General features: G+C 35.2%; 1 protein-coding gene across 1 annotated transcript in view; it reads left to right on the forward strand.

The window, feature by feature from the left end:
• Positions 1-27,821, forward strand: part of ascc3 (activating signal cointegrator 1 complex subunit 3) — a 218,019-nt gene that overhangs the window by 36,791 nt on the left and 153,407 nt on the right. The window contains exon 5 of the mRNA XM_059507374.1: positions 1,468-1,588. Within this exon, the coding sequence (XP_059363357.1) occupies positions 1,468-1,588 (121 nt within the window). The remainder of the gene's footprint in view (positions 1-1,467; positions 1,589-27,821) is intronic.

Genomic DNA, 27,821 nt, shown 5'->3' on the forward strand with positions numbered 1-27,821 from the left:
TGTTGAGATAATGAATCGGTTGGTTTTTGTTAAATGTGAGCCAAAATCATCACAATTAAAAGAACCAAAGACTTAAACTACTTCATTCTGTGTGCATTGAATTTATTTAATACACATGTTTCACAGTTTGAGTTAAATTACTGAAATAAAAGAACTTTTCCACGACATTCTAATTTATTGAGATGCACCCGTATTTTATTGTCCATGTAATTGTAAATGTGCAGCTTTGTGAACCTTCCTTAGAGATGGATGAAAAGTTGCATGCACTAGGGGGTGGAAAAGTTTTTTTTTTCTTTGATTATTTTTACTGATATGTTTCATTTGGTCATGTATGGTTATTAATAACTGCACTAGCAAAGATCTGCATTATCCCTAAGAACTGCTCTTAGAGAGGCAATTGAGGATGCCCAGCATGATAATTTTATTGGACCACATTTCTCCATTACTGTTCTCATTAATTTAATTATCATTGTCAGTGTCATTGTTTCACCATAAAGCATACAGTTGCAGCTCATCATTTCAGTATCTGCCATACTGCAGTTTCTCTGAGAGATGATTGCTCAACACTATATGTATTTTTCTTTATGTAAAATTGATTTGTGCATGAGACTAGACTGTGGCTTTTGTGGTGATTTTCAACTCAAGTTTCCTGAAATCTTGAGCACATCCTTCTCCTGCTAGCTTTAAAAGCTTTGCCTCTACTTGTGTGTAGCTTAGCTTTGGGTGCATTAAGGTAATTACCTTCCCTATATTTTTTACTATTTACTATTATTTGATTGACTTAATTAAATATTTTGAAGACCGTTCAGTTTATTTGTTAGGCCTAACTTGCAAAGTAATTGTAGATTTTTTTTTTGGAGTTTTTATGGTGCATTTTAATGATATTTTTGTTGTCCGTTTCAGTATAGCTTTAGTTTGTCCCTTATAACACTACAGTTGTTCCAATTGCATATGCTGACAATAGCTACACATTAAAATAACGCATAACACATAACACACAAAACAAGTAACTCTCAGAATGCTTTTTTTTGTCCAATGCACTACTTTTTTTTACAATGCAGTACTCATGATTAGTGAAATATGTTAGTGGGATGTAAGTCCAATTGCTGCTGCATTTCACAGTAAATTATAAGTACAGTCATACTTAACTTTTATGATTCACCAGTGTACACTGGGTCCACTCATGTCTACTTTCAGTCTCAGACGACCCACTTGGAGAACAATGGCCACTGATTTGCCAAAATTTGTGAAGTTTATCAAATCTTTCAAATTCTAAGTTTTGTTTAAAGCACTTTGTATAACTTAGGTTTGACAGTTTGTATTGATTGTTGTGGTTTTGTCATATTGCAGTTCTGAATGTGTTCTGGTTGCTCTTTTGTGTAAACTTCTCACACATCTGCACAAATACTTTGTATCTAATCTCATATTTTTCACATTCATCTCTCTCTCTCTCACTCTCACTGTCAGCTGTTTGAGTTTCTAGGTCCTCAGGGGTTTGAGATGATCTCCAAACTCCTTCAGAGAAGGTCAGACATTGTGGACTCGCTGGTGTCCGTCCCTTTGGATAGCAGACCTCACTTCACTTCAGGTGAGCTCAGTAGCAACTTCTGAGGAATTCACAGCATAAACATGGCAAATATCTCCTCTTGTTTAGTTAGACAAGATTAGACACATTACTATTGTTCTATGTTTTGGAATAATTGAATTGTCATCAAATAACACAAATGGAAATGTAAAGCTCCCACATTTATATTATAGATAAATTGATTTCAGTATATAAACTTTCTCAAGATGGGCCTCCCATGATCAAATGGTGCTTTTTGTGTAACTGTCAAGTTCCAGCTGAAAAATTACATTACTTGTAATCTTGAAGAGATGTACTTTGAATCCACTTAAACCAGGAAAGTCATTGTTACCTGTTACTGTCTGACCAGACATGCTTTATGGAATCCATAGTTATTTTTCCATGTATGTTGTTATGTACCTTTTTCTACATTTCAAGTTCTTTATTCTTTGAATGTAGGTTCATATTGTTGTGATTCATCTTGAAAGATTTTTGAATAGTTTCTGAAGACTTGTTCAAGAGAGATTCTTGAGTAGATGTAACTTGTTTTAAGGAGGCTTAGATTCTTGTAACAAATCAAATGGCTTGCTTTTATGGATTCTTTTAACAGAAAAAAAAGGCTAAGAAAGTGATTTGAGAAAAGACTTCCAGAACCAAAGCTGTGGTCCAATCTTAATGCAGTGCAAGCAGTGGGCAGTCTTATCCCCAGTTTTAAGCCATTCTCTCCTAGCTCATGGTAATCTCAAAGACCGCTGTGATCTTTGACTTTGAGCACTTTTGCATGTTCAGAATTTAAAAACAAAGAAAGACCATATGAAAGAGTGAGTGGAAGGGAGATGGAGAGTGAAAAGGGGCCACTGACCCTTTAACCTCCATAAAGCTTTACAACCGCCATCTCTCAAAGTGTGTTAGTCTTTAAACGTTCTCTATTAACCTTCATTTCCTGATGAAAAGCTGTTTGTCTGAACTCTGGATGGTGAGTATCAGGATTTACAGTATCTGCACACTGCTGACTTCAGAGATGGGAACACAACTCAGTGCTCACATTAAAGGCTGTTTAAGTCACACATGGCCATTTAAGTGCTTCCCACAGGTTTGAAATATACTTGCGGTGGTTACCACGGCACACAAAAACTGTCTACTACATATGCCAAATAACAAATAATGTTAATTTTTAACTTTTTATTTTTATTGAAATTCATTTTAATTACATATAAAGTATTCAAAATTACAGCATGGTAGAGTTCTACCTGCTTTGTCAAATTGTGTCTCTCTCAGTGAATGGGATACAGATTTTACTGATACTAGTAAAATCTAAATATTGAATAATGTCAAATAATGTTATTTGACTTTTTTTCCCGTGGGGAAGCATCCCAGCCAGAAACTATAGTAGTTTACTATGAATTAAATGGAAATTAAATTAAATACAATTTATTGTGTAACCAAAAAAAAATAAAAATCACTTTGAAGCAGTGTGAAGCACTGTTGCGTGAGCCTGTAGAACGCCTTTTGAGACTGAAATGTGCAGTGCTCTTTTTTTTATGAAATAATATCCTTTTGAAATCTAATAATCAATAGGCTGTATCGCAAAAATGTACCTCAGATACCCCAAAATATAAGACGTCTTAGTTACCATTAAGACTTTTGTTTTACCATTTCATGCATTGAAGACTTTTTATGACATTAAATTGACAATTACTCACCCAGAGGGATTTTGCTTTATTCACACACATGCTCCTTAATACATTTTACAGTTTGCACACATCTATTAAAGTCACAAATGCAACTTAAGTGCCTGTGCTGTCGAGCCCTGTGTTTGTCTGTGAGATATCTTCAGCGCACACGGGAATGTCATCGGGAGTAACAGTTCTCCAGCACACAGAACGAGCAGATACAAAGTGTGTGGGGCGAGGGGAGATTTAACACTAGTCAGTCGATCACGGATGGTTTCATTTATTTCAGGCGGATAAAAGAAGTATAAGAGGATAAAAATGATAAAAGCAAACATGTTTCTCCAAATATACTTGGTCAGCCGTTAATATACTGTAATATGTGGGAAGCACTGCATTTTCTTAGAACATCACAAGGGTGTGTAGTTTAATGTTTTTTTTTTTTTTTCACATTCTGGGTCTGTCTTTAGTGTCCTGAGGTTTAAAGATGTTGATGATTGGACAAGTAGCGCACAAAACAAGCATGCAGCCTTTTTGAAAGCTTATTGTCTGTGGTGATGTCATCAAGTAAATTATGTTAGAAGTGCGTATCATTTGTGAATTGTGTTTAATGATACTAATAGGTCTAATAGACTAATAGTAGATCAAATTAGCAATTGGTCTCATGCTGAGAGTGTGGCTTAGCGTACAGGAAATCAAATCCTAGTTCCCTATATATTTCCTGATTTACTACAGAACAAACAAAAGGAAATTTTCTATTGAGTAGCAATTTAAAGAAGAAAGAACCAACTTTTATTCAGTGTTTTTGTTCCCAAGTAAAACCTCATCTGTTGGAAATACGTCTTTATAAACAAAGACATTTCTAAAAATAATCTATCATCATCATCATCAGATATATACCGTATTTTTCAGACTATAAGTCACACCTGAGTATAAGTCGCATCATTCCAAAAATACGTCATGACGAGGGGAAAAACATATATAAGTCGCACTGGACTATAAGTCGCATTTATTTAGAACCAAGAACCAAGAGAAAACATTACCGTCTCCAGCCGCAAGAGGGCGCTCTATGTTCTCAGTGTAGACTACAGGAGCACAGAGCAGCATAGAGCGCCCTCTCGTGGCTGGAGACGGTAATGCTTTCTCTTAGTTCATTTCTCTTGGTTCATGTCAAATTAATTTTGATAAATAAGTCGCACCTGACTATAAGTCGCAGGACCAGCCAAACGATGAAAAAAAGCGCGACTTATAGTCCGAAAAATACGGTATGTAAAGGCTGTCAGGTGACTAAGGTTTTTAAGGTAATTAATTACATGATGTGCCGATAAATTGCTCATTTAATTATTTATTATTATTATTATTATTATTATTATTATGAAAAGATCGAGAAATTACCCCAGCCAAAATATTTTACAATTATGAATGTGATAAGTGAGAAAATATTACACTCAATAGACCTTACAAAAAAAATAGCTTTAGAAATAAATATTACACTGAGTCATTGAGTCACTCATTAAATCAATTCGATCAAACAGCTGATTCATTCAGAAATGAAGCAAGTTTCTGCCTTTATTGAACAGGTCAAAGAATCATTGGCTCAAGATGGATTCATAAAAAAAAAAAAAAAAAAAACATGTATTTATTCAGTAATGAAACTGTGCTGTGTTTTGCTCGAAGATGCACAACAGTTTTGCAGATGCTTTGTGTGGAGCCGTTGACGAAATTGAGCAAAAACAGACAGTACTGACAATATTGTTTCAAATGTCACATAATATTAACTTCTTGTTTATTGGACTGTTGTATAAAATGATTATTACATTTGAAATCGTGCAGATATTCAGAAAAAAAATGCACTCGTTATGTGTTACTTCTAAATGATATCACATGATATAAGACAAAACCCATACTGGAGCATTTTGTCCTTATATCTTAAACATTAGAGACCTGCTTTCTAATAGGCTACATCATGCATCGTGCTGCATCATGCTCAACCTCTATCAGTCCAATTATCAGACCAAACCTTAAAAACAGACTTATTTTTTTTTCCATGGACAGATGATCCTCTGTTGGAGAGGTATTACCGAATATGTGATTGTCTGACTGGCTAAACCAACCGCTTTTGAAACCAGATCAAGATGTGAGCATATTAACATAAAAAGCCCTTTTTTAACTAGTGTGTTTCTTCTGCTTTGAGTAAATGCCTGAAAATGACTTCTAGTTACCAGTCTCTTATTCTTTCTTCACATATCTAAAACAGAGGTCTTCTACCGCAAGTATCACATAAACCTGTCTACAGCCAGCTACAATAATAAACTGTCGCTTTCTTAAGCAGTGTGAAGTGTGACAAGCCCACAGACAATAAAATGTGCTGCAATGTAAAAAAAAAAAAAAAAAAAAACAAACCTTCTAAATCAAAGCTAGTTCAGTGTTAAGTGTCTCTAAGAGGGTTTCTGTCTTTCTACACTCACCGGGAGAATAAGTGGCTGAATATGTGTGCAGCTCTATTGTGGTACTGTAATTTCTAAGCTATATGTCATTTCAGTTAGCACTCTTTTCCAGTGAGCACTTGGCCATTAATGAGGAAATAAACTGCTCTTGAAAGACTTAATCCATTAAACTTCCACTTTTTTAGTGAAATGACCCTTTTGTGTAAGTGTTCATAAAATTAGTACAATTACCAGAGGTCGCCTCACTGTACAAATGCTGGAAGTGAGTGAAGTATTCAGTGCTGTATAGTTAAAGTTTATATATGCTCCTGTAATCTAGGCAAGAAGCAAATATCTTAGTGCTCTCACACAGTTGAGGTCTTCTCTTCCAGATGAACTGAATCATGACGTTTACTCATGGGCGATTCATTTTTAAGGGCTAATGAGAACCGCTTCGTGGGGGGGGGGATATTTTCTTAGTTTTTGAAAATCGTTAATCTAGTAATCGTTAATAATCGTTATATCGAACATTTATTTATTTAACTCTTCATATCGTTTTATCAAGGAAAATTATATTTGTAAAATGATTGCCCAGTCCTCTCACTCAATGTATATATACATATTCCATGGATGAACAAAAAATGATGACATGAAAGATGAGGAAAAATATCTTAAAATTTAAAGATAAACAAAAGTCTCATGGGTTTGGAATAATATGAGGGTTAGTAAATGACAAAACTAAAATTTTTGGTTGTACTAACCCTTAAAAGGAAAACAAGTGCAACAACTGTGTAACATATTGCTTCTTGAACTATTCAATCAACTCAAAAGAAAACTTAATAAAAATTAAGACCTAGAACCTGATATATATACCAAGAAATAATTTATCTTTCCTGCTTTTCTTGATATAAAATCTATCACAGGCCACTCATGTTTTCATGGATACAAGGAGGAGCATGAAACATGCATTCATGGTATTGTGTGTGAACTCGACTGTGCTATCAGTGTAACACAAAGCCTGATACTCGCACACATTCTTATGCCAAACTGGTTGTAACCTAGTTCACATCTCACGGTTCAGACAGAAATGCCTATTACAGACAAACCAACTAATACTTTCAGATCTAAGAACCCTATTCTGAGAAGCGCAGTTCTGAGCTTGTCTCTCCTTTCAGTCACAGATATTGACCATCAAGACTCAAAAGGTTCTTTTGAATAATTCATATTGCCTTGGACACCCTCGCTACCTTTTTAACATTTCCATCTCAAAGGTGGCTGTGGGCTTTTCTTCTGTGCTGTATTGGGGACACAGTCACGTCTGCACCCCCTCAGCCCCTACGGACATGAGTACAAGACAAAGGCACAAAAGCACATCAAGTTTGAAAAATCACATGAGTTCTGCAAGTAGTATGTCTATATTGTTGGTGTAAAAAAAAGGAACTTCTTTTATCCGACATGTTAATCAGTAATTTTACACATAATAAAAACACTTGGAAAGTACTTGCAAATATGGCAGTCATAGAAAGTATAGTAGTCCAGCCTAATAATAATTTGTCTATAGCCTATATTAAACGTATTGCACTTAATAGACCTGTGTGCTTTGTATCACTAGTGCGGTGTCCTTTCTCAGGCAAGTCCTGTCTGCATGAGGCACGCCGCTTCTGACTTATGCTGTTCTGTAGTTTATTAAAAGTTTATTCATTTATTCATTCAACATGTTGCGTGTCCATATTGCACCAAAATATGACACTGCACTTCCTTGGGTTCTAAAGTCGATTGGATGAACGGTGCTTGACATAATAAAAAAAACAGACAGACGGACAGAGATTCCTGCCTTGATTACATCTACACAGGACGCAACAGTTGTCGTGTCTACACTGGACGCGACAATGTGACCATTGAAAATCATTTGAGATTTGTGTCAGAATGCCATAAATAGAACACAGCAGCAGTTTACTGTCGAGAATTTGTCAGCCGCGCCGCATCCAGTGTAGACAGCATAATGAGTTCTATTGTATTTTATCGCGGCGCACCGCGCGCATCCAGTGTAGACACTGTTTTAGAGAGAAAAATATGTTCAGCCCCCTCCCCCCTGAAGCTTTGAATATTCAGTATTGATTACTACTGAAGCTTTGAATCTCAAAAAATGGTATTCGGACCGGCCCTAGTCTGCACTGCACAACGAATCTCTTATTTACACTTTTAATGAGTTATCTAAATTAACTTAAACACCTCAGGTTCAGAAAATCAACAGATATGTCTGTGATTGGTTATATTGCTCAACGCGGCAAAACACTGTGAACATAAACATTTGATGCTCTCCAGAACAAAAATACACACTGGATGTTTATTTGCTTATTGGTTAAGACCGCCCCTGTGTGTGTGTGTGTGTGTGTGTGTGTGTGTATCTATCTATCTATCTATCTATCTATCTATCTATATATATATATATATATATATATATATATATATATATATATATATATATATATATTTGTGCTACTTCAAACCAGTGCTCCTTGTTAATGATCTGTCTAATGCCTCTGAGGAAGGAAATCTTGTAAACGTTTTGTAAGCAGCACAATGAAGACCTGCTGTACATTCTGTCTATTTTTTGTTTATCATTATGAGCTGGTTTGAGGGTTGCTGTAGGTCTGAGCTTACCTCAACTAAGAACATGGTTGTTTGGGCACCCATAGGCTTTGAGAAGTTGAACTTGCTGGTTTTAAAGCAGCTCGGCCCAGCTGCAACAGCATATTAAGAAGATGAAAGCCAAACACAGTAGTTTAATGTTATTACTGACGTGAGTGAGAGAAGATCACAGCTAAAGACAGCCCTGCCTCTTGGTGATAAATTCTCATTCTTTTTATTTAATGGAAGACCAAAACAGAATTACTTGGTGAATTAAGGTCTTTCATTTTTTATATCTATCTGACACAATTTTAAAGACTAAAAAGAACACACAAACAATGTGGAGCTTCAAAAGAGTACGTTGTTTCTAAGCTACGACTTGGAGCGTTTCATGTTTAGAATAGCTTACCAACATTTAAGTGTTTTTTTGCACATATATAGAACACACACTTATAGACTGTGTGCAATGTAAATTCTCTGTATGCATTGGAAACCCAGATGATCTACTATTGTTGACAAAATGAGTAGCATATAACAGCTTCGAAACAATGTATTGCAGAACACGATCATCTGCATGACTGTTTCAAGTGTGATGAAGGACCCAGAGGTAATTACAGCTTTATTTTGGACTCATTGTTAGGTCAGACAAATGTTTAAACTGTTTTACACAAAATGTAATTATGAATGCTAATAAGCCTGTGGTCTTTGGTAGGGTTGGGTGCATATATGGTATGTACGTGACTTCCGGTATTATGTTCCGTGGGATGGATTTTGCTGTACCGTGTATACCATTATATATTCATTAATTCAAATCTTGCATTTATATTGTTTTGTTCAATATGGTACGCTTTGCAAATTTGAACACAATTGACTATAATGAGTCGCGGCTGAACGTTTTTTTAGTAGTATTAGTAGGGTCCAAGTAAAAACAGCTACTTATAATAATAAAAAATGTCTCTTGGGCAGCAAATCTGAATATTAGAATGATTTCTGTAGGATCATGGGACACTGAAGAATGGACAAATGATGCTGAAAATCCAGCTTTGATCAAAACATCCAAATAGATAATTTTAATTGACAATATTTGTGGAATATAGTATAAGGAATAGAGTATGAGACCCCCCCCCCCCCCCCAAAAAAAAAAAAAGAAAAGAAAAGTGAGGGGGCCTTGAAAATGTTCTTCTCTACAAAAGGGGGTGTACTCAAACACACAATATTTAATTTAATCCATACAGGCCTACCTTATGTTGCACGTTTACACTTTTTGAGAAAAACAACTGCACAATAATAAAAATACTTTCTTTAGTTTTATAAGGTAAAAAAAAAATATATATATATAGCCTGTTTATTTTTATTTTTTTCTCATCACAATATAATATCGATATCGCCTGGACAGTGTAAAATATCGTGATATGAATTTTAGCTCATTTCCCCCACCCCTAGCATTTGGCAGACTTAAGAAATGAGGCAAAGTCTGCTTAGAGCCCTGCACAAGCCTCAAATATAGGCCCTATCCCGGCCCGTGTCCGACAGCTCATCAGAATTCTTGGCCCAGACTCCAACCGTCTTTTTTTCCCCCCACCTTCTCCCAAAACAACTTATACTACTGTTTCAGCTAAAATAAGTAATGTCAAAGTGATTATATTTCGTTTCATTTTTTTATTATTATTTTTTATTTAGAAAAAAACGTTAAGTGTGAGTTTTAGTTTTTTTTTTAAGTAACGACCAAGCAGCAGACAGTGAGTTGACAATAGCCGATGTTCATCAATTTAGCCTTCTCAAATCATCACGACTTGCCTAGAATTAAATCTATAGTTTTACAACTGTTCAAGAGTATCGCAATGTTAGTTTAAATATTAAACCAATATAAATATGCGCTATTAGATGCATATCTAATCGTTTGTGTGGAGGGCTAAAGTGCGCTTTAGTGGACATGGAGGCGCTGGTGCCGTCGTTTTTGCTCATAAAGGTAAGAGCAATACATCACTTGGAAATGTATTTGTGTGCACTCAGAATATCAAAAACACATATATAAGGATACATAGGCCTACAGGATGCGCTTTCTGCAATTTTGGCGCTTCACAATGATGGACCGAATCTCAGCAAATGCTTGCCTCACAGACTTGATAAAATAAATATCAAAAGCTTTAAATTACTACTTTAAAACAAAATAATCCAAATCAAAAAATTTTTAGCTTTTAAAAAAATCTGTAAATATGCATTTTTCTCTAAAGGCTTGTCCAATGAGGAGGTCAGGATCATCATTTTCATCTTTGCGATGGATTAAAAAAAAAAAAAAACTTTTATAAATAAATGATTCAAATATCTCCTAACTATTTCCCCCAACACATTCATGGTAATTACTTTTGCTGGGGCTTTGTGGCATGCTTTTGCCTATTGTTTGCGTTTTTTGCACTGCACATGACCAGTTGACTCACTGGTAATCAAATCAAACCTTTTCCAAAATGCAGCTTTTCCCGAAGCATTGAGAGCTCCCTACACTCCAGCTTCTCCCTGATGCTCTGCATGATCAACGGTGACCTGTATGCTAATGCATGCATATGCATTGTATAGGCTATTGGATATGCAAACCCTATAATATTTATAATCAATATGACTAGGGCTGTGACGCTTGCCGTCTACTGCCACCGGCGGTAGTGCGTGTGACATCACACACTCTATAGCAAGCATAATACAAAGTTTTGTATACAAGTGTAATAACAGTAATAGTTGCAAATTCTATGGTAAGTCTTTTTTTTATTTTACACTACAGTATATTGTTACAAAATATTTCATATTTTGATTTAAAATAATCATAGTAAAAATAATTATTTCATTGTCACACTGAATGGGTCAAAATGGTAGGATGTGGCCTATGAAAACTGTCCCACTTTATGGTTAAATAAATAGGTTTGAGTTGAATTAAACCCATGTGTGAACAACCAATTTTCAAGTTTTCCCCAAATTGTTCAGCCATAAAAGGATGGTTTACATACCAAAAAGGCTTCATAGTGAAAAGTAATTTTGCATTTATTTATTTATTTTTAATTTTTTATGAAATTTAGACAATTTAAATGAACAGTTAATTAAAAAAATTAATTCCACAATTAATTTCACAAATATAATTGGGTGTTTAATTGTGGAATAATGCCTACTGTATTACCTACTATTTTATTTTTCAAATAGCAAGTTCAGTTAGTTCAGTTAGTAAGCTGCTATTTCACTCTGCACTTAGCCATGTTTTCTTTCAATCCAGTGTCTGAGTGGGACTGCACCAAAAAAAAAAAATTATGTATATATATATATATATATATATATATTAGGGGTGTAACAGTTCACAAAATTCACGGTTCGGTTCGATACAATACACTGGTGTCACGGTTCGGTTCGGTACGTTTTAGATACAGCAAAAAGAAAAAATTGGCAGATAAATTTCCTTGGTTTTTAAAAAATGTTTTATTTATTAAAACTAACAAAGTATGTTTTTTTTTTTTTTTTTTTTACATTGAACAATGATGGAGCTATTCTTTACCCATCTTCTATGGTGTTTTCTTAGCAGCATACTGTATAAAACAAAAACAGCTCCTTATAAAAAAAATTAAAATGTTATATTAGTTATGAACAAATACAAAGATGTAACTTTTTATATGGAACTCTATAACTCTTTATATTGAGTGTGTTTTTACTCAATTGGTTCTTTATAGGGCTTATGTTTTTTGGAACAAAGCAGGAATTACGGTCTGTCTGAAATTGGCTCGTGAAGGAATATTGTAACGGGGCTCAATTACATTAAGCATGTTCTTAAAACCTACGTTTTCCACTACAGAGTAAGGTGCTCGCTCACTCAGTACGCGCTGAAGGCTCGTTGCAAAATGGCTAATGCGTTTAACAGACCAGAAATAGAAGATCCTCCAATAACCAACAGGTCTGGTGTTTGGGTGCACTTTGGATTCCCTGTAAGCTATAATGGTGATGATAGAATGAATGGTAAATAGTAAGGTCTCATATCCGCGGCTATAACGTAAATGTAGCCTACCAATCGCCGTGGTGATGTCTTTTGCCCTGTTTGAATCCGTTGGAAATGTCTGTCTAAATGCTGCGGGGATAGTTTGATGCGTGTATGTTTCGCCTTTTTTCCGTCTTTTCCCAGATACTGACACACTAAGGTGATGTTGGCATAAATGAGTTGACATGTTTCAAGTATTCCCGCTGGTGTTTTTTTTTTTTTTTTTTTGTACCCTAGATGCGACATATCGTTGTTGTTTTTTATCCACCACTCTCTTGCCATCACCATTATAGCTTACAGGGAATCCAAAGTGCACCCAAACACCAGACCTGTTGGTTATTGGAGGATCTTCTATTTCTGGTCTGTTAAACGCATTGGCCATTTTGCAACGAGCCTTCAGCGTGTATTACTGAGTGAGCAAGCGCCTGACTGAGTAGCCTAACATAAACATATAAGTTGGTGTTTTTTTCTTCTTCGGGGGTGTCAGGGGCGTTGCCTGTTACGTCGTTTGGGTTATTGGGCTACCTTGTTGAACGCATATCATTATATTTCACAATTTTCCAAATATAATTAATTAGTCCAACGAACCGTTCGGTCCATAATGTGTACCGCGTACCGAACCGAAAGCCTCGTACCAAACGGTTCAATACGAATACGCGTATCGTTACACCCCTAATATATATATATATATATATATATTTGTTTGATCTGCATTTTTTTTATGTCCACCAATATATAACACTATTGTAAAGGTAATGGATTATGGAAATTAGTTAATTATTTGTTGGTGCCATGGATAAATAAACCAAATTGGCTGTGTAAATTTGATGCAGGTGTTTTCACTTAAGCTTCTTCACTGTTAATAGAAGAAGCAAGAGCTTGTGTCAGGTCTAGAGTTTGTTTGGAATTACTATGTGTGTGTATGTCTCTCATCTCATAATAAATTGGGAGAAGCAAACCTTCCAGGTGTGCTTGAATATCAGCTTTGAATTATTTTTTATTCGTTAAAACACACAATTCAAACCGTTCTCAGTTCTATTGACAGTTTTGTTCCTGGGGTTTATATCAGATACCTTACTCAGATATCTTTTGTTTCAACATCAATGTGATGTTTCTTTCATTTTAATCAGTAAGGTCACTGGATGGTCAGTGATTTTTCAGAAGGTCTGAACGAGTCCACACAATGTGCCTTCAGTTGACAAATGCTCCATTTCTTTTTTTTTTTTTTTGGTATAATGCATCAAAAACATTATCCCTTTTTGGGATATTATTTACCTTTATTAACTAAATATTGTATTTTATTTACGTTTGTTTTTTTTGTTGTTGAAAATAGTTACACTTTTTTTCATGACTCTTGTTGAAATTGTTGTATTGAAATAATTTGACTTTGAGACAATTTGAGATGTTTCTGGTCTTTTGCTTATTACTTGAAATCATCTTTTTGTTTCTTGGTATTTGTAGTTATAACAGTTCAAACATTGTTTAGTTGGTGTTTCTGGTATTACCTTGCCTGCCGCGGTGCCACCCCCATGGTTGTTTTATAGAAAGAAAAAAACAAGTAGTTCCGTTAGAAATGGACACGAGTGAAAGAGTCTGCTCCATACAGCATGCAGCACAGTGCAGCAGGAGTCAGATTTCACTGAAGAGTGTGAGCGGTTTGGGTGTATACGAGCTTGAAAGTGTGCATGCCAAAAGTGACAAGGAAACTATATCAGACGGAGTATTTGGTTTTCAAGTGAAATGTAAAAGTCAAGTAAAATACTGTTGCTTAAAAAATAAATAAATAAATAAAAATAAATAAACAAATAAAAATCTTTTCTTTTTGATTTCTTTTTACCAGACATTACACTATGAAGGCTTTAAAAAAAATTTTTTATAAAAAAATATAGGCTAGTTTTTCATTGTACTGTTTTACTGTAAAGTTTTACTGCTTTTCAGTAGGAATAATAATCTCTCTTTTCAGAGATTTATTTTAGTCTTAGAAAGTGAAAGGTGTGAAGAATATAAGCCCATCAGACAATTATGTTTTCTTGTAAAATGTGATACCAAGATCATTATTTCGATATAAAGCCCTGCCCCTGGTGTTATCGTTAATACTAGTTTTGTCACAAGTTTATATACCAGTTTGAAAATTTCCACACCTTCACATTCCTAATTTACTGTAGCTACTGTAGATAAGAATTGTGAGTTATGATCTTATGCATGAATTTTATTTTCATTTTATTTTTAATTTCATGCCGTTTCCTTATAGCTGCTGTCCATATTAGCGATCCTCTGATGTAGTAGTGTTATGACTTATGAAATATATATATATATGTGTGTGTGTGTGTGTGTATGTTTTTTTTATTTTTTTTTTTACATTGAGTGTGCTTAGTATCTGCTGGCCTGGATTGTTTAATACCAAAAACCTATCCTGTTATACTGATGTTTGTCTATAAATAAATTATCTGGAACTCATTTGTTGAGGGAAACAGGAAGAAAAAGTTTGCCAAGTAGTAAAATTAACATGAATTCAACTGGTCACATTTTTTTGGAAGTGAAGGCCATTGAACAAGATAGAGACACAAGACTATTCAGTGAGCTTTAGATGGCAATTAAAACAGACGTGTTGCATATTTAAAATTGTCATTAAAGGGGACGTGTCTGATTAGATCAGGCTGGTTGGTAATGACCTGTCTGAAACCTGAGCTCTGTCACTACTTGGAACTTGAACGTGCATTCAGACGGCTCCATCTCCTGCTTTTTTGCACACAAAGGTGTCACGTTGGCAGGTCTTGCCTTTCACAGACTGTCTGGCATCAAGTTCAAGAGGCAGGAAGATTGAATCTTTGCACCATGTCTGTGTCTTTCATGTATGGCTCCCGTTGGACTGCTTTGCTCGTAAATTTTTAGTTTAAAACAGACATAATATATTGGAGAACATATCGAATACATATCAAAAAGTGCATCTGCAGTTTCCGAAAGGGATCAAATCTTTTGAAAAGTGCTTGAAATAAGAATTCAGCTTAACTGTAATCACATACTGCAGCTATGAGGGCTCAAAATTCCTTTCAGTATCCAAAAAGACTTAATAAAAAAAAAGGGTTGTTGTGAACTTTTGCTAAATACTGACATCAGAATGATATACATGTACCATATCAGATGGTGGGACAACTCAAAAAGTTCACAAAAACAAAATTCACAACAAAAACATTGCATAATGTAAGTTCTGTATAAATTAAGAACGGATTCAAGTTCAATAAACTTGGACTTTTTTTAGTTAAGGTGAGCATTGACATTAACAGGGATTTTTGAACTGTGAACATTTTTAGACTTGTATTTGAAGAGCAAACTGAAAAGGTTGAATAGAACCACCTCTGTACATCAAAACAAGTTGTATATACTAATTGAAAAGCAAGAAATTTCACAGAACAACATTAATCATCTTAATGGAGACTTGAAACAAACACTACACAAGTTTTACGAAAAAAAAAAAAAAAGCTACATGGAACTAAAACATTCATTAGTTATGTCTAACAAATATTTATGTCATCATTAGCCCTATGCTTGGACCAAAAGTAAAAAATAAATAAATAAATTGGTAACAACACTTTTTGGTAATTAAAGCACAAATGTGTAACAGGACTAACAGCATCTTTTGGTAAATAAAGCGTTACACTTAACATTAGATTTATCATGTAATTTCTCTGATAATACACAGCAGCGGCCAGTAAGTTAGGCTTTACATATAAATTGTGGCTGGTGTCCAGAATGTTACACTTTATCTTCAGTTGACAGTTCCTGAGGAGTTACCATGCAAGTACACTGGTATCACTGTGGTGCACCAACTACAACTCAAGATCCAACACCTCCCACATTACATATCCTTAAATCTACCCATCTCCACCCACTGGCTCCCATTTCCAGCCCTAAACCTAAGCATCCCCACGCCCTTGAACCCATTTCCAGCCCTAAACCTACCAATCTCCACCCCCTGGATCCAATTTCTACCCTTACGCCTGTTTCACATATAATCCGTCTGCAGTGCGTCTGCAGTCCGTGTGCGTTACATATGTGGTGCTGAAGCAGCACGGACTCATTGTGCTTTCACACATGACGCATTTGCAGTCCACTACTGATCCGCGGCTGTTTAAGCCACAAAACACAACATTTGTCCATTATTTTGATATCAAATCATGTACAAAAAAAAAAAAAATTCAAAGCTTTTTCAGCTTTCATCACAGTACAGTAACAATCTTTCATAGACATATTTAAATTCAAATATAAACAACGTATTACTAATGCATTTGACTGCTAGGTTTTTATAATAAGTTGCTGAAACAAGCTGCAACACATTTAAACACATTAGCCTATTATTCTTGTTAGGCTATCACAAACATTTAAAATTAAAACTCACCACTGACAGAAACAGTCGACTCTCGTGCCTTTTGCATTTAAATCTTTATTACACGCAATCCAACGGGTCTTAAATAACTTTGTTTTTCTGCCTCTATAAAAGTGCATATAAAATGTTGCCTTGTTTCTCTAAAGTTGCTCTTTTTTTGTTTTAAATCTAGCCAAAACCCATGTGCTGCGTGTGAAACACATTAGGCTTTAATTAGTATACATTTATTGTGAAATGACTGCATTTCCGTGTCAATCCATGCTAATTTTTCCCGCGAACAATGCGCTGTCACTTTAATTCAGCGCAAGCAGCACAGCAAAAATAGACTCAATATGTAAACGATCGCTGCACTTCTGCAGACGCACTGCTCCTGGAACGCACTGTGGTGTGAACGCAGGAATCCGTTAACATGGGTGCGTAAAAAAATACGCAACACATACGCACTGCAGACAGATTATGTGTGAAACGGGCCTTAAACCTACCCAACTTCACCCTCTGGATCCCATTTCCACCCCTAAACCTACCCATCTACACCCCGTGGATCAAATGGTTCCAAATACTCTTATGCATGTTGTTACAAAATGTAGTTATATAATTACACAAGTACTTAGTGAAGTGAAAAAGTGTTTTTACCAATTTCCTGTTACACATTTGTAAACATACCATCCTCAGGGTTGTTACATGTGTGTAGTTACAGAAATATTACAGCTGTAGATACCATGTACCAATGTGTACTTACACTGTGGTTACTTACTACATGCACATGTAGTTAATATGTAAGTACACAGGTATTAGGGACACAATATAAAGTTGGACCAAAAAGAAAAAAAAAGAAAAGCTGTCTAGCTTGTACTAATCTGAACAGTCTGAAACTTTGTATTGCGAGCACTTCGTGAGGTTGTTTGCCTCTTTGATTAATCGTTTGTTGTATTCCTCAATTGTAAGTCACTTGGGACAAAAGTGTCTGCTAAATGAATAAATGTAAATACAAGTGGAAGGTGTTTTTATTGAAAGATGGGGCAGTAAAAACAATATTGTTCCTGACAGCAAACCTGCAGTATGTGTGTGTCAGTGCTCACTCGTGCCACGTGAAGACGAGCTTCACATATAAGTCTTTAAAGCACAGAAAAAAATTGAAAAACGTCAACTTACTATCAAGTGTAGGGCCTGGAGATATGACAGAAATCTAAAATATCAAAATATTAATATTTTTTGTAAAACATTTCAAAATGTGTTATTTAACTGTTTTGCTTTGCCTTTTTGTTGTTTAATTCAGTAAACTAAATTTTATATACATATATATATATATATATATATATATATATATATATACACAGTAGGTGGCCAGCGGTGCTGCGGTGGTAACTGGAATTCAGTCGCGTGTTAAAATCATTTGCGAAACTACCGCCAGGTGGCGCAAAGGGACGGATTGCGGAATGAATGTAATTGTAAAATGAGATAAAAGAAGGAAGTAAAACAACAATAACATTATGATATAACATTGTAACATTTAAAAAAAAAACATTTTTTTTTTTTTACAATTTGTTAATTTTTAAAATGTAGGATAGTCTTAGGCTACAGTCTACTAAACAAAAATTAAAAGAAGACCTTAACACAAAGGATCATATGCATGCTATTTTTATTAAACAGTAAATAAATATAAGGCCTATATATATATATAGGCCTATATATAATGTTTTAATTTCATTTTCATTTCGGTTCATTCTTGGTTTAAAAAAATCTTCAGGTTCCATATGCAGAGCAAAATGGGAACGGTCCAGCATTTAGCAATAATTAGTATTAACTCTGTTATTATTCTTGATTTTTCAAACTACCAGCATTTTTGAATCATGCCTCATGTGTGACCAAAAATTAAGTATTATTTGTTTCAGCTGTTTGATCGTGCTGGTGCCTCGCGCACATATTCACTGGAAACAGCAGTCGTTCACCAGACATTCGGCGTGAGCACTTTGACATATTCTTAATTATGATTTTTTTTTTCATCGATACTGAAACGCACACAGCCTATTTACCTCATGAATAATAGTTAAGCTTCAAATGGGCAACATCACAAATATGGAAACGTTTGATTTCTCCCGATTGAGAAAGCCAAACCTTACCTTATGCTTAGCTTTAAATTTTTATTATTTTTTGTTTTATTACTAAGCCTATATTATTATATACTGCAATTATATTTATCCATTAGAATTATATATTTTTAATTATTGTTTTGTTCTGATAAATTTGTTAAATTTAAAGGATTTGTTGTAAAATATTTTCTTATAGCCTATATTTTTCCTCTCACAAACTCTGATTTATTTTTTAGCGTGTTAAAAAAAACATGCAGCAAACGAAAATAGGTGATTGATCCGTTAAAATGAAACCTATACACGACTCATATTTTTTTCCTAAAGAAAAAAAAATAAAGAAAAAATTCTGCAAATGAAAATAGGCGATTAATCCGTTAAAATATGTTAAAAATGTGTTACTCTTGGTTAACAGTAATTATAATTATTTTACTTCAGAACAGACCCTGGGACTAATCTAGGTTATCCATGTTTTGTACCTGAAAATGACTTTGTTCATTACATTCCCTTCACGCGATCTGGCGCAGATCAGCCTCCCGCAAAGCTCAGCTGTGGACGATTTAAAAATGTTTGATATAAAGCAGTGGTTCTCAACCCGCAGCCCGTCACGAATTCAAATGCGGCCCGAACCACATGCTGAATAAAAAAAAAACCTTTATTTTCTAAAATGTTATTGTTTACATCAAAAAAAATTATGCTACTAATGAAATATAAGCTATATCCTAATGTTTTTATGTGATTTTTTTCTTCATATATTATTTTCAGACATGAGCACTGGCATAAGCATTTAACGAACACCTACAAGCGCGCACTTTGGCAGAATTCAATTCAAATAGTCATCGACAGCCATTAGGTAAATTGCCTTTAAGGTAAAATTGTGCATCAGAATGGACACATTTGTTTTTTAAGGGAGAAAAAAAAGAAATTCAAAAAATGCCAGCGAATGAACATGTACAAACTGTGAATAGTCGCAGTATCAGTATTGAAGGAGAAGTGCTGGATTTTCGTTTGTTTTTTTTGCCCCGCAACTCAGTTGAAGAAGTTCAGATAAATGGAAACACCATACACTATGTAACAATCCTTAATTAAAGAAATGTGGCAAAATATCATTTATTATTTAATATTATTATTAAATTCAAAAGTGCTTTCCATATTTGGATCAAAATAGGCTACATTTGTGAATCGCACATTTTCTGAAATGTTGCGTGTCAGGTCATGCAAGCCTGCATCTTAAAGCCTCTGTCAAACTTTCTGCGTCCGCGAGTCCGCTATGGACCGTTAGGTAGGCGTGAGGTAAAAATCGTCATTGGAGAGTGTGTGCAGAGGCTCTGAGCAGACGACCGCGCGGACAGGTGCGCGTGGTCAGCAGGCTTCAAAAGCAAAATTGCACATGTGCAGGCAGAGTGAAGAAGCTTGTTGCTACTCGAACCTGTGCAATCCGTCAATAAAAGAATATAAAGACAGTCAGATGTGCAATAATTCTGGGCAACTGCGCATTCAGAAGTATAAATTGAAGAAGTCTGCGTCCGCGCTGGCCATGTCTGCGTCCGGATTGCTCATGCGGAAAGTATAACACAGGCGTTACAATCACAACTTCTTTGTGTTAACTCCTTTCAAGCTGAATCTCACAAAATTGGTCAGCTCCCGACAGCATCAGGTGTTTTATTTATGGGGAGTAGAATTGTTTATTTCAATGAATGTAATAGATTATATATCATAATAGTTAGGCTATTATATTATAAATCAGGTTGGTTTGTATTGCTGACGTAATATGTAAATTATATGCGTAGACTTGCTCTTAGGCCATAGTGCGGCCCGCTGGAAAAAAAAGGTTGAGAACCACTTATATAAAGGTTGCTGTCCCATTTTATACAGGAATTGTTCATTTAAAAAAAATCTAATTATATTGTTAGTTCTAATTATATTGTTAACACAAGTTCATTTAGAACTTTTTTTTTTTACTTATAAACTCCTTGAGAATTTAAAGTTAGTTTAATAGTATTTAAATTCAAGTTTAAAAAAAAGGTTTTAATTGCTTAAATTATTTTTATTAATTAATAATATGTTATCATGTTTATTCTTGTAAAAAATATGTGTTTATTCTTTAGGAAAACAAGGGAAAAAACAAGGGACAATCCGAATATTTGTTTTGCTTTACCTATTTATGTAAGCTACAATTTTTCAAATAATAATAATAATAAAATAATGTCAATAAAAAATACCATTGGCCTGAGTAATTTTGACCATTATAGAATTGTGACTTTAAAGATTAGTCATTTAGGTGGTAAAAATACTGTGAAATTAATAATGGCATGGATTTTAGAGCATAACAACTGAATGTTTATGAAACATTAGCCAATAAAGCATTTTTTTAAACAACGGAACTTAAAGTTGTGAACTAAAATATTATTTCAACCATACAGCATGTGAATAAATAAAATGCATAATTTTCATAACATTTCATTATTCATAAAATGCATAACGTTTCTGGTGTTTGGATTTGTACATCAATATAATGAGCTCCAAATTTAAGAATAGCCCTAGACTAGTTTCTCTCTCTCTCTCTCTCTGTTTAACAGCATTAGCTCAATGATATACGTCTTCTTTCTGTTAGAATTTTCCTGCCTTGCTAGATGTTGGGCTCATGCAGGGCCGGCGCGTGCCTATAGGCGAACTAGGCAGCCGCCTAGGCCGGAGAGAGAGAAGGCGAGCGAGAGAGAGAGAGAGAGAGAGAGAGAGAGAATTATTAATTTATTTGTTTGTTTCACATTAGGTATAAATGAAATAAAAGCTATAAATAAATAAAAAACCTTTACATTTCGAATAAAAATTCCCGCACGGCAGCGCCCTATTAGTAGGTTTATATGCATGCAAAATACTTTAATGTATATTCAAAAATGTCAAAACGAATAAATTTATCTGGTCATGAGTAATCGCCTCCGTGGAAGAGCGCTTTTCGCTGCTTAAAGACCATGGGCGTGTATTTGGATTTTTAGATGACATCGCATCTCTCAAAGAAAAGGAGAATAGAATAGCCTAGTTCTTCAGGATTGCTTAGGACTGGACAAGGCCCTGACTCATGGAGACTCGCGGGATGTTGATGGGCATGAATTGTTTGAAGAGCTGACTGCTTTGGGCAGACGCCTGGTTGCTGGATCTAAACCACTGAATGCGCTTAAATTCATCTGTGAAAAAGGGATGGAAAACAATTTTCCAAATTTTTTTGTAGCATTGGGAGTGCTTCTCACTCTCCCTGTCACTGTGAGCTATGGAGAACGCAGTTTCTCAAAGCTTAAACTGATAAAAATGATCTCCAAAGTACAAGTTAAACTCGAGGACGCAATCAAAGCGTTTGCCGCTGCGAAAGCCCGACGCGCACGCTTCTGAAATGTAGGTGTGTGAATGTGTGTAGCCTATCAGTCAAGAAAACAATCGAAAACTCCAGTTTTGTGAGCTAAAAAAAATTTGTGCATATGTTTAGTTTTATTCTGTACACTATTAGCATCTATTACATCTATTAGCCTATACAACAGAATTTATACTTAGCTGTTGCATTGTGTACCCTTTTCACCTTTTTGCAGAATGAAAAAATTAACTCTGAAAACATGCTTGCACGTTTTTATTTTAGTGTAATTTCATAGATTAAAAAAAATTGTTTACATGCATCTTAAGGATCCCTAATTGTGAATGTGAGGGGGGGCGGCACGATCGTGCTCTGCCTATAGCGGCATTTGAGCTTGCGCTGGCCCTGGGCTCATGATCAATAAGTTGTATTGGCCTCAATCTGATTCAGTAAAGTCAAACTGCAGACAGTGAAGCCTTGAGACACGTGCGCTGTGAGGCGGGAACAGAGGATTCCGCTTGGTCTTAAAGCCTCCCACAAACATCCACGATCACAAATAACAATGATTTTCGTAAAATAATGATTAATTATTAATTGATGATTTGTTATTATCATTATGGTCTTGTGAAAATAATTATATGGGCTGCGAGAAAATTATGAAAACAAAGAGTACTGCTAAGTGCAAGCATGTTTCAGCCCAGTAACACACCGTTCCTCAGAGCCAAAACACAGACCGAATTCTGTTCAGCTGGAGGGGGTTGGGTTTTGGATAGTTATTCATGGGTTGTGGGGGTCGAGATAAATGTGTGAATTGCTCTTTCATATGGACAGTGTCTTATGAGGCTTTCACTTGCTGAACCGGTTTATATAGGACTGTTGTTTTGATTATATTCACAGTGCTGGCTCTCTCCGACGAGAGAAATGCAACATTCACACATTACACTATTCCTTTTCGTCTAAAAACATTTCAAGCTTTCAGTAGATATATTTTTAATGTACCTATGTGAGACACCACGATATTATGTTAATTAAAAAATTATACATTCATTATCATGAAAAATTAAAGTGATGAGACAGCGCCTCCCTGTCATTAATGCACATTAATAATTTTTGCACAAACTCTTGAATATGAGCTTTTTATCACAAGTAAAATTCATGCCAACAGCCAACATATTTAGCTTGATCAGAAGGTTGACTGCAAGAGTCGAGCGGGATGTTAAGAGTTTGTCTGTTTCTTTTACTGATTATTTTCGGGTTAAAGCATGATTTAAACAGATTCACACTCAATCGCTTTCGCAATAATGCGTTCAAACAAATGTTAATGATAATCTTACAGTCCTACATTATCAGCATGCTATCTGATTTTGAAATCTTGAAGTTAATCGTGTTTTACCTGTTTAGATAAAATTACTGACAAAAATATACTGTTATTTTCATCACAAACAAAATTTTCACAGCAGAAAGCAACAATTAAAGATGTAATGCTTACAATGTTATTAGTTTGGCATGTGATAGGCTATAGGGAAAAAAGTTTACACAAAATAGCTTAAGCCACTTTGAAACTCTATTATTCTATAAACTCTATTTACTCTATTAAACTATTCTTTTATTATTATTATTTTATATGCTATGTTATGAACATAACATTTCAAACATACTGAAATACTTTATTCACGGAGTGAAGGTGAAGCGTGTTTCTGGTATCAGTGAGCGTGGAGGGGAAGTTGTTGCTTCTCACAGACTCTGCTGAGAGTGAGAGAGATGTTTCACCTGACGAAATGAAGACTACCGCGGCAGCACAAGCACGGCACATCCGCCAAAAATCAACCTGCAGCAATGCTCGTTCATTGACTCGCGAAGCTTTACTTTTGTAGGTCGCATGGCAGTAATTAATTCGATAATATGACCATGCAGTCAATTCAGATATTTAATAAAAACATTAAAACAAGCAGGGCTGTAAAATAAAACAATAAAAAACGCATTCCAGGTCTACACCGGACACAAGTGGAACGATCCAACAAAAGACAACCGAACACAGTGATGGATGCACTGGACACGATCCCCATCAGTGAACTGATGCTCGTTCTGTTTATGATGAAATGTTCTGACACTGCGTTCAGATGATTTGACACTATAGTGTGATGTCATTAAGTTTAGACACACTTTTCGCTGTGGGGCACAGATGACAACTTTCGCGTCCGGTGTAGACACAGACAGTGACTGCTCTATTTACAAATAAGTTCTATAAGAAAAAAAATAATCTAAACCAGTGGCATAACGAGATGGAAATATAAACTAGAAAAAATATTAACAGGTCCTCCGTCCATGACACTGACTCACTGCGGAGCTGGCAGTTTTAATCTGAACAGCTCTTAAAGCTGAGTGGATGGTTAAATGCATGATGGGCTAGTATTAAAAAAAAAATAGCATCTTTCCAGCATTAAGGTAATAACAGTACTGTTTTTTTTAATCATCTTGTTGCAGTTATAAATTTGACTGCTAAATGAATGATAAAGAACTATATTAAAACTAGTTTTGTAAAATTTCTTCGTCATTTGAATATTGATTTAAAAATCGGTTTAAATCATGAATCAGATTTTTTTTTCTAAAAAAAAAAAAAAAGGGATTTTTTTTTAGGCCATATGATATTACCCTACTTTAAGAACAAGTAAAGAAGGTTCCCTTTAAAATTACTTTAGTTGTCAATTACTAAAGCTTTTTTTTTTTACATCGTGTGAATGTTGTTGATTATAATGAGAGAACTTGAGTTTAATCTTGAGGACGTTTTATTAATTCTTTAGAGTTTCAAAGATTTAATCGTGCCGGTTTAATTTTATTCGTTTCTTGTTTTAGGCAAATTAGGCCTAAATAATGGGAACGAAATTATACAGTGCTTCACATTTAAACATGCAACAATTTCTTAATCAGTTTACAGACAAATGTCTTTTTCCCAATAAGTTATGTCAAAATAAAGGACAGGTAACGAATAACAAAAATGCATGTTGTTTTATTAAAGGAAAAAATATATTTATATTTAAAATATAAATTAAAATATAGGCATAATATATTAAAATATTGACATTTTGCATATTAATCCATGTAGCCTACCCCCCTAAAATAGGCTACCACTTTTAATGCTCGGATGAAAAGTAAACCACAATTTCTTTTGAATAATATAACGCATAATTAATATAATATAAATAATACTGCACACCTTTTAAATGTGTCCAATCTAAAATATGGTTTAATACCATGTAGCTTAGAAAATATAAGAACAGACTCAGGCACAGGCTTGACATTTATCCTGCTTGAATTCGTTCTAAGAAATGCACATAACTTCATAAATACCAATACCTTTCATCTGTGAATGTTAAATATTAAATATATTAAATATTTAAATTATAGTGTTTTTCTTTCGTTTTCCGTGACTGAAGCAGTCAAATGTAACACATCAGCGAGGCAAAACTGACGTTTATTTGCGAAAATGTGCTTTGATGCGCTTGTTTGATAACTTGTGGTTAAAGCGCCACTCAGCGGTCAAAGGCTGCAAATGCACTTTATACCGCCTAAAAGAGACGTTTTTGATGTCTACTTAGTGTATATACATATATATATATATTGTTGTAAAATAATGCCATACGAACATTGCTCATGACTTCATTTACAGTTTAATTGCAGTTTTATTATTAATGGTTCAAACATAATAAAAACATATATAAATAAAATAAAAAATCAATGAACATGAATATGGTGTATAGTGTAATATAGTTATATTTATCAGCTTGCTAACAGAGGTGGTTTTTTTATGCCTCCTAGCCAAGACTATGCTTGAACTGTATCGAACAAAACATTTTGTACATTCTCCTAAACTTCTCCCGTGGTTTTCCACGAAAAAGGTGGTACAAGTGATGGTGTAATTTTTGTTTTTTGTGTGAACTGTCTAGTGAGCAGTGCTTATGGAGGTACAGTTTAGCAAAGTGTTCAGGTAGCAGGAATGAAAGACGTGTTGTGAAAGGGAGAGCAGATGGGTTTGCCGTGGGTGAGCCTTTTAGAAGAGATAAAGCAGAGATCATTCAGACAATCAGCCCATGCCCCGATGCAATCATCTCATCTCATCTGCTTTCAAGAGCTATTGGGCTTTTTATTGAGCTGTTGTGCTGCAGACAGAAGCAGTCTGATAGCTCTTTAACCCTCTGATAGGGTTAATATTAAACCCTAGCCTTTACTTCGCTGGTGGAACTTAGTCTTACAAGAGCTGAGCTGAAATAGTTTTGTATAGATGAATAGACCAAAAATACCTTTAGATGCGGAGCTGCTTTCATCAGCAACGAGAGACCAACTTCCCACAAGTCTCACAAGTTAATGATTTCAAAAGTTGACCTGTAGTTTCATTTTATCTAGTCATTTACTGTCAGACTGGATGACAGTATTATTTGTGCATTCACAGCTCAGTCAGTTTTTATGGCACAATTTTCTGTTCATATTTAGCTTTTCAAGCTTTTTGATGACACCGACCCTCAAATACCATGGTCCCATTGCAAAGGACTTGCTTAAAGCAGTTTTAATGTATTATTAGTATTAGCCTTTATTGTTTATCACTTGTTGCTTTTATGTCATACTTGTTTAGGTTTTACGTACAATGATTTTACTATGAATTAGGGTGCACTTGTGCATAATGCAAGTTTAAGGTGGCTCTGATGTGGCATCATTTACACAGAAGTTTACCATTGTTTAATAATCTTAAAGTTCTCATATTGTCAAAGTTGAAATTTCCTGGCTTTTTTCACAGTAACTGAGGTCTAGGGGCTATTTAACTACCATATACATTTCAAAACAGTAAGTCCACAATAAATTGCACAGAGCCTTCTTATTATGGGAAGTCGTGGCCTAATGGTTAGAGAGTTGGACTCCCAATCGAAAGGTTGTGAGTTCGAGTCCCGGGCCGGCAGGAATTGTGGGTGGGGGGAGTGCATGTACAGTTCTCTCTCCACCTTCAATACCATGACTTAGGTGCCCTTGAGCAAGGCATCGAACCCCCAACTGCTCCCCGGGCGCCGCAGCATAAATGGCTGCCCACTGCTCCGGGTGTGTGTGTGTTCACTGCTCTGTGTGTGTGCATTTCGGATGGGTTAAATGCAGAGCACAAATTCTGAGTATGGGTCACCATACTTGGCTGAATGTCACTTCACTTCTTAAAGTAGCTGTGATTTTTTACGAACCTTTGTGACTTCCTTAAAAAGTTGACGTCAGAACTACACCTCCTTCAGTCACCTCCCTGAGCACCGCCCAGCGTCCCACTCTCCTTCTGTCAAACCCCCAAACAACATTGCGTTCATGCCCTTGCTGAGCGTTGAGCAACAACAGCACTGAAACATGTCGAAAAGATCGGCCGAGATGTTACGTTACACTCTCACTCAAAGGATGGATGATCTGACAGGATTGTTACTATGAGGTGAATTACATCTAACGTGTATAGTAAAGACAAACGCACCGTGTCTATCTAGCACATCATGTTGAAGATGTATACCCATTTCAATTACAGCAGGCAGCTATTTTCACAGCTACATTATTGTTCCAGCCACAATAAATCACAACAATGTATATACTAGAGGTCGACTGATTTATTGGTTTTGCCGATTAATCGGCACTGATAGTTGATTGCTGGAACAATCGGTTATCTGCGTAATCGGTAAATCCATGCCGATAGTTT

Source organism: Carassius carassius, chromosome 24, assembly GCF_963082965.1.
Source record: "Carassius carassius chromosome 24, fCarCar2.1, whole genome shotgun sequence".
In the NCBI taxonomy this organism is placed as follows: Eukaryota; Metazoa; Chordata; class Actinopteri; order Cypriniformes; family Cyprinidae; genus Carassius; species Carassius carassius.